General features: G+C 41.8%; 6 protein-coding genes across 6 annotated transcripts in view; 3 read left to right on the forward strand and 3 right to left on the reverse strand.

Annotated features, from left to right (window-relative positions):
• On the reverse strand, window positions 218–1,643 carry LOC109133059 (DTW domain-containing protein 2-like). Its single transcript, XM_019245677.1, has one exon. The coding sequence runs from the start codon at window positions 1,075–1,077 to the stop codon at window positions 325–327; it is 753 nt and encodes a 250-aa protein (XP_019101222.1). The 5' UTR covers window positions 1,078–1,643; the 3' UTR covers window positions 218–324.
• Window positions 2,698–6,925, reverse strand: part of LOC104785197 (DTW domain-containing protein 2-like) — a 6,116-nt gene continuing 1,888 nt past the window's right edge. The window contains exon 2 of the mRNA XM_010510360.2: window positions 2,698–3,625. Coding sequence (XP_010508662.1) covers window positions 2,805–3,557 — 753 coding nt within the window. The 5' untranslated portion in view covers window positions 3,558–3,625 and the 3' untranslated portion in view covers window positions 2,698–2,804. The remainder of the gene's footprint in view (window positions 3,626–6,925) is intronic.
• Window positions 4,026–5,210, forward strand: LOC104785195 (protein N-terminal glutamine amidohydrolase-like). Its single transcript, XM_010510359.2, has 5 exons — window positions 4,026–4,129; window positions 4,355–4,460; window positions 4,624–4,701; window positions 4,782–4,912; window positions 5,066–5,210. Exons 1-5 carry the CDS (start codon window positions 4,062–4,064, stop codon window positions 5,199–5,201), a joined length of 519 nt encoding a protein of 172 aa, XP_010508661.1. The 5' UTR covers window positions 4,026–4,061; the 3' UTR covers window positions 5,202–5,210.
• On the reverse strand, window positions 5,221–6,001 carry LOC109125012 (DTW domain-containing protein 2-like). Its single transcript, XM_019245178.1, has one exon. The coding sequence runs from the start codon at window positions 5,941–5,943 to the stop codon at window positions 5,221–5,223; it is 723 nt and encodes a 240-aa protein (XP_019100723.1). The 5' UTR covers window positions 5,944–6,001.
• Window positions 6,188–6,925, forward strand: part of LOC104785194 (protein N-terminal glutamine amidohydrolase) — a 4,436-nt gene continuing 3,698 nt past the window's right edge. Inside the window, exon 1 of the mRNA XM_010510358.2 lies at window positions 6,188–6,203. The gene's annotated coding sequence lies outside the window, so the exon portion shown is untranslated. The remainder of the gene's footprint in view (window positions 6,204–6,925) is intronic.
• LOC109132805 (protein N-terminal glutamine amidohydrolase-like) overlaps window positions 6,209–6,925 on the forward strand; it is a 2,292-nt gene continuing 1,575 nt past the window's right edge. The window contains exons 1-3 of the mRNA XM_019245179.1: window positions 6,209–6,337; window positions 6,569–6,674; window positions 6,838–6,915. Of these exons, the coding sequence (XP_019100724.1) occupies window positions 6,270–6,337; window positions 6,569–6,674; window positions 6,838–6,915 (252 nt within the window). The 5' untranslated portion in view covers window positions 6,209–6,269. The remainder of the gene's footprint in view (window positions 6,338–6,568; window positions 6,675–6,837; window positions 6,916–6,925) is intronic.

Here is a 6,925-nt window from a genome sequence, read left to right on the forward strand (position 1 = left end):
TCATGTGAGTCAGTGAGTGTGTCATTAAAAAGGTGCCATCACCTTCATTTATAAATTCCACAAAAGTTATATGATCACAAAACCGTCCATGACCTTCTCACTTCACATGGAAGAAGGTCCCATGTCTCTCAATGTTTTTCTTCTTTTGTTGAGTTATAAAAGTTTGATCCGTTCCACAAAAAGAGTCACTGATTGACTTTGTTGTTAACTCCAAATGTGAATAAATTTGAGAAATTCACCTAATTGTTTGATTACAAATTGATACAGAAGAACCGAGTTACTACTACAATGGACTAATGTAATAATAATAATTCTCATCAACATTCATTCTTGTTCAAGTGGTTGCTGAATCTGTAATCTCTTCTTCAATAACTTAGGTCTTGGATTCATGGGCTTCAAGAACTTAGATTGTAACCTCACCATCTCTTTCAGTACACTAATCAGCTTCCTCTCGATTTCTTCACCGTCCGGTTCGATAGCTCCCAAGCACCGTGCGACTGCCTCCGCCGTAGTCACACATCCTCCGAATGGTTCTTTCCTCAACACAAGCTCCGAGTCGTAGATGGTTCCTCCGCTCACGGATGCGTCTATTCCCGTATCCAAACACACTCTAACCGCTCCTGCTTCTCTTAGAACCTCTTCGCTAGCCTTCACCATCTCACTCGCGTGTTTCCACGTCGCGTCGAATACGATGAGTCTCAGCGGCGGAGGGTTTGAGATGTCGCGTTGATTTAGGGATTTGAATTCGGATATAGTGACGGCGGGAGAGGAAGGAGAAGAAGGGAAGAGGTAGATTGTTCTTATTGGTGGTGAGACCGAGGTTTCTCCGGCGGAGGAGATGTGATGACGGCGGAGACGGCGGGTGGGGATTGTGGTGACGTTTTTTAAGGATTTGGTGAGGAGAGGTGTCGTGTTGAGCTTGTGGCGTGACTCGTGTGGATGGTGGACGATGATGATCTCTGTGTTCGTTGGGATTGGATCGTTCGGTATGACGTGGCAGAGACAGATCGGATTTGGTCGATCGCAGCTGTTGCAGATCTGCCGGCGACGATGATTCGCGTCTGGCTCCTCCTCCATCGTCACTGCTCTTCTCAGTCGTAATGCGACCGAATCTAATTTTAATACGAAATTGAATAAACCTAAACCTTAACCGGCGTGGTTTAATCAATTCACTACGTCCTTGTTTGGTTTATCAAGGATACGGCGTCGTTTTGCGTTTTTTTTTTTTTTAATTCTCTGTTTCTTCTCCGTTCACCACTTTCCCAATTGTACCGAACACTTTTTTCAGTTTTTTTTTTGATAACTCTAAAGGCTTCCTACGCCCAAAGACTAATCTCCTGGGGCCGAGGGAAACCATGTTAAAATTCGAACCAATCTCCTGGGGCCGAGGGAAACCATGTTAAAATTCGAACCCCCGTGGCCAATGCTACTTGAACCCAGGTGGCGGGACTTTTCTCCCTTTACCACTGGACCAAGGCGACTTGGTTCACTTTTTTCAGTTTTGACGATTAGAGATGATCAAAGTTTGTGGGAAGTATACAAAATAAGAGAAGAGCACACTGATCAAATCTCAAAGAAGAAATGTCCAGCGTCACTTCGGAACATGTTGCAATGGAGGCCACTCGTTTCCAGCACACTCCTTATTACTGGTATTGTTCTTCTTCTTTTTACAAACAAAATTCTCTCCATAGATTTAGGCTTATAGAACGGCACCTTCTACATGTTTTATATGATCTCCGATTCTAGGAAACCCTTTTCAGAGGGTTGATTTTGTTTCTATTTTGGAGAATTTTCTGCCTTTGGTGATTATTTTGCACTTATTGATAGAACTAGAACACAAAGATAAAAGATGTTGACTTTTTTTGTTTCTGTAGTGAAGAGAACGTGTATCTGCTCTGCAAGACGTTGTGCGAGAATGGTGTAGCGGATGCAACGGGTTCTGATCTGTTTGTTGTTTTTATCTCGAATGAGAAGAAGCAGGCAAGCCATGTTTCTCTTATATAAAATAACCTTTGTTCCACTGTAGGTAATTTATTATGTTTGGTCTTGTTTCAGTGTTAATTCGAATGTGCTCGGTTGGTAATTAGAGTGTGTGTATGTTGTGATTTCCATTATTGATATGTTGAATTAAATGTTTNTTTTTAAGGTTATTTTTATTTTTGTACTTCTCAATTAATATAGTAGGATGTTTGCTTTGAAGTTATTAGTGACAACAACCAAAGATATCGATTATATAGCAACCAACTATATATTTTGTTGTTATCCATTTTATAGTCAATTAGTCATCAACCAACATTCTAACCACAAAGAAACAACTCCATGGAAACAGTGACTCGGACTTATATTGATCCCAAATTCGTATATGGACCACAAAAAGGGATACGAATCTAAAAAACGGTTTTGATGATTAAAAATAGTACTGTACTATATATGTGCTTTAAGAATTATAAAACATCGGGGCTGAAAAGCCTAGAAACATATCATGTGAGTCAGTGAGTGTGTCATTAAAAAGGTGCCATCACCTTCATTTATAAATTCCACAAAAGTTATATGATCACAAAACCGTCCATGACCTTCTCACTTCACATGGAAGAAGGTCCCATGTCTCTCAATGTTTTTCTTCTTTTGTTGAGTTATAAAAGTTTGATCCGTTCCACAAAAAGAGTCACTGATTGACTTTGTTGTTAACTCCAAATGTGAATAAATTTGAGAAATTCACCTAATTGTTTGATTACAAATTGATACAGAAGAACCGAGTTACTACTACAATGGACTAATGTAATAATAATAATTCTCATCAACATTCATTCTTGTTCAAGTGGTTGCTGAATCTGTAATCTCTTCTTCAATAACTTAGGTCTTGGATTCATGGGCTTCAAGAACTTAGATTGTAACCTCACCATCTCTTTCAGTACACTAATCAGCTTCCTCTCGATTTCTTCACCGTCCGGTTCGATAGCTCCCAAGCACCGTGCGACTGCCTCCGCCGTAGTCACACATCCTCCGAATGGTTCTTTCCTCAACACAAGCTCCGAGTCGTAGATGGTTCCTCCGCTCACGGATGCGTCTATTCCCGTATCCAAACACACTCTAACCGCTCCTGCTTCTCTTAGAACCTCTTCGCTAGCCTTCACCATCTCACTCGCGTGTTTCCACGTCGCGTCGAATACGATGAGTCTCAGCGGCGGAGGGTTTGAGATGTCGCGTTGATTTAGGGATTTGAATTCGGATATAGTGACGGCGGGAGAGGAAGGAGAAGAAGGGAAGAGGTAGATTGTTCTTATTGGTGGTGAGACCGAGGTTTCTCCGGCGGAGGAGATGTGATGACGGCGGAGACGGCGGGTGGGGATTGTGGTGACGTTTTTTAAGGATTTGGTGAGGAGAGGTGTCGTGTTGAGCTTGTGGCGTGACTCGTGTGGATGGTGGACGATGATGATCTCTGTGTTCGTTGGGATTGGATCGTTCGGTATGACGTGGCAGAGACAGATCGGATTTGGTCGATCGCAGCTGTTGCAGATCTGCCGGCGACGATGATTCGCGTCTGGCTCCTCCTCCATCGTCACTGCTCTTCTCAGTCGTAATGCGACCGAATCTAATTTTAATACGAAATTGAATAAACCTAAACCTTAACCGGCGTGGTTTAATCAATTCACTACGTCCTTGTTTGGTTTATCAAGGATACGGCGTCGTTTTGCGTTTTTTTTTTTTTTAATTCTCTGTTTCTTCTCCGTTCACCACTTTCCCAATTGTACCGAACACTTTTTTCAGTTTTTTTTTTGATAACTCTAAAGGCTTCCTACGCCCAAAGACTAATCTCCTGGGGCCGAGGGAAACCATGTTAAAATTCGAACCAATCTCCTGGGGCCGAGGGAAACCATGTTAAAATTCGAACCCCCGTGGCCAATGCTACTTGAACCCAGGTGGCGGGACTTTTCTCCCTTTACCACTGGACCAAGGCGACTTGGTTCACTTTTTTCAGTTTTGACGATTAGAGATGATCAAAGTTTGTGGGAAGTATACAAAATAAGAGAAGAGCACACTGATCAAATCTCAAAGAAGAAATGTCCAGCGTCACTTCGGAACATGTTGCAATGGAGGCCACTCGTTTCCAGCACACTCCTTATTACTGGTATTGTTCTTCTTCTTTTTACAAACAAAATTCTCTCCATAGATTTAGGCTTATAGAACGGCACCTTCTACATGTTTTATATGATCTCCGATTCTAGGAAACCCTTTTCAGAGGGTTGATTTTGTTTCTATTTTGGAGAATTTTCTGCCTTTGGTGATTATTTTGCACTTATTGATAGAACTAGAACACAAAGATAAAAGATGTTGACTTTTTTTGTTTCTGTAGTGAAGAGAACGTGTATCTGCTCTGCAAGACGTTGTGCGAGAATGGTGTAGCGGATGCAACGGGTTCTGATCTGTTTGTTGTTTTTATCTCGAATGAGAAGAAGCAGGCAAGCCATGTTTCTCTTATATAAAATAACCTTTGTTCCACTGTAGGTAATTTATTATGTTTGGTCTTGTTTCAGTGTTAATTCGAATGTGCTCGGTTGGTAATTAGAGTGTGTGTATGTTGTGATTTCCATTATTGATATGTTGAATTAAATGTTTTTGTAGGTTCCACTATGGCATCAGAAAGCTAGTCGCAGAGCTGATGGGATTGTACTGTGGGATTATCATGTCATATGTGTCCAGGTTAATATCATGATGTCTAAGCCAGTGATGTTTGTTTTTAGAATCAAACTTGATTTTGGTTTTTGTATTTGCATGAACAGAGGAAGAAAGAAAGTGATTCTGAGCCTTTGGTGTGGGATCTTGATTCAACTTTGCCCTTCCCTTCACCCTTAACCTCGTATGTGGCTGAAACTATCCAGCCATCTTTTCAGCTTTACGCAGAGTACCAGAGGTAATCTTTTCAGGCATGTCAAGATTGAAAGTGTTTCTTCTTCAGCTTCTTTGTCTTTCTGTACCACGGGCTAAACTTTTTATGAAAGGCACGGCTAAGGGTTTTGGTCATTTTAGTGTTGAGGTCCTTTTTTTTCTGTTTGGTTGAGATCAGGTTCTTCCGTGTTGTGCATGCTCCTCTGTTCTTTAAGCACTTTGCTTCTGATAGAAGACACATGAAAGAACCTGATGGAAGTTGGACTGCTCAACCTCCACCCTACGAACCCATTGTTGCCCAAGGTAAGATGTAACTTCTCAGTTGTCACCCTTTCATCNTTGCTGAATCTGTAATCTCTTCTTCAATAACTTAGGTCTTGGATTCATGGGCTTCAAAAACTTAGATTGTAACCTCACCATCTCTTTCAATACACTAATCAGCTTCCTCTCGATTTCTTCACCGTCCGGTTCGATAGCTCCCAAGCACCGTGCTACTGCCTCCGCCGTAGTTACACATCCTCCGAACGGTTCTTTCCTTAGTACAAGCTCCGAGTCGTAAATAGTTCCTCCGCTCACGGATGCGTCTATTCCCGTATCCAAACACACTCTAACCGCTCCTGCTTCTCTTAGAACCTCTTCGCTAGCTTTCACCATCTCATTCGCGTGTTTCCACGTCGCGTCGAATACGATTAGCCTCAGCGGCGGAGGATGGTTTAGGGATTTGAATTCGGATATAGTGACGGCGGGGGAGGAAGGAGAAGAAGGGAAGAGGTAGATTGTTGTTGTTGGTGGTGATGAGACAGGGGTTTCTCCGGCGGAGGAGATGTGATGTCGGCGGAGACGGCGGGTGGGGATTCTGGTGACGTTTTTTAAGGATTTGGTGAGGAGAGGTGTCGTGTTGAGCTTGTGGCGTGACTCGTGTGGATGGTGGAGGATGATGATCTCTGTATTCGTCGGGATTGGATCCGTCGGTATGACGTGGCAGAGACAGATCGGATTTGGTCGATCGCAGCTGTTGCAGATCTGCCGGCGACTATGATTCGCGTCTTGCTCCATCGTCACTGCTCTTCTCAGTCGTAATGCGACCGAATCTAATTTTAATACGAAATTGAATAAACCTAAACCTTAACCGGCGGTTTGATAAAAAAACCTTAACCGGCATGGTTTAATCAATTCACTACGTCCTTGTTTGGTTTTTCAAGGACACGGCGTCGTTTGGGTTTTTTTTTTTGTTTTTTTTTTTTGATTCTCTGTTTCTTCTCCGGTCACCATTTTCCCAATTGTACCGAACACTTTTTTTCAGTTTTGACGATTAGATGATCAAAGTTTGTGGAAGTATACAAAATAAGAGAAGATCACACTGATCAAATCCCAAAGAAGAAATGTCCAGCGTCACTTCGGAGCTTGTTGTAATGGAGGCTACTCGTTTCCAGCACACTCCTTATTACTGGTATTGTTCTTCTTCTTTTACAAACAAAATTCTCCATAGATTTAGGCTTATAGAACGGCACCTTCTACATGTTTTATGTGATATCCGAATCTAGGAAACCCTTTTCAGAGGGTTGTAGTTGGTTGATTTTGTTTCTATTTTGGAGAGTCTTCTGTCTTTTGGTGATTATTTTGCCTTATTGGTAGAAGTAGAACACAAAGATAAAGATGTTGACTTTTTTTGTTTCTGTAGTGAAGAGAACGTGTATCTGCTCTGCAAGACGTTGTGCGAGAATGGTGTAGCGGATGCAACGGGTTCTGATCTGTTTGTTGTTTTTATCTCGAATGAGAAGAAGCAGGCAAGCCATGTTTCTCTTATATAAAATAACCTTTGTTCCACTGTAGGTAATTTATTATGTTTGGTCTTGTTTCAGTGTTAATTCGAATGTGCTCGGTTGGTAATTAGAGTGTGTGTATGTTGTGATTTCCATTATTGATATGTTGAATTAAATGTTTTTGTAGGTTCCACTATGGCATCAGAAAGCTAGTCGCAGAGCTGATGGGATTGTACTGTGGGATTATCATGTCATATGTGTCCAGGTTAATATCA

The sequence above is a fragment of the Camelina sativa genome, chromosome 5, assembly GCF_000633955.1.
Source record: "Camelina sativa cultivar DH55 chromosome 5, Cs, whole genome shotgun sequence".
In the NCBI taxonomy this organism is placed as follows: Eukaryota; Viridiplantae; Streptophyta; class Magnoliopsida; order Brassicales; family Brassicaceae; genus Camelina; species Camelina sativa.

Excerpts from the sequence above, each read along its gene's own strand:
- LOC109133059 (XM_019245677.1), bottom strand. The coding sequence starts at position 1,077 with ATGGAGGAGGAGCCAGACGCGAATCATCGTCGCCGGCAGATCTGCAAC.
- LOC104785195 (XM_010510359.2), top strand. The coding sequence starts at position 4,062 with ATGTCCAGCGTCACTTCGGAACATGTTGCAATGGAGGCCACTCGTTTC. Across the intron at positions 4,130-4,354 it reads CAGCACACTCCTTATTACTG|TGAAGAGAACGTGTATCTGC; the intron begins GTATTGTTCTTC and ends TTGTTTCTGTAG. Across the intron at positions 4,702-4,781 it reads ATCATGTCATATGTGTCCAG|AGGAAGAAAGAAAGTGATTC; the intron begins GTTAATATCATG and ends TTGCATGAACAG.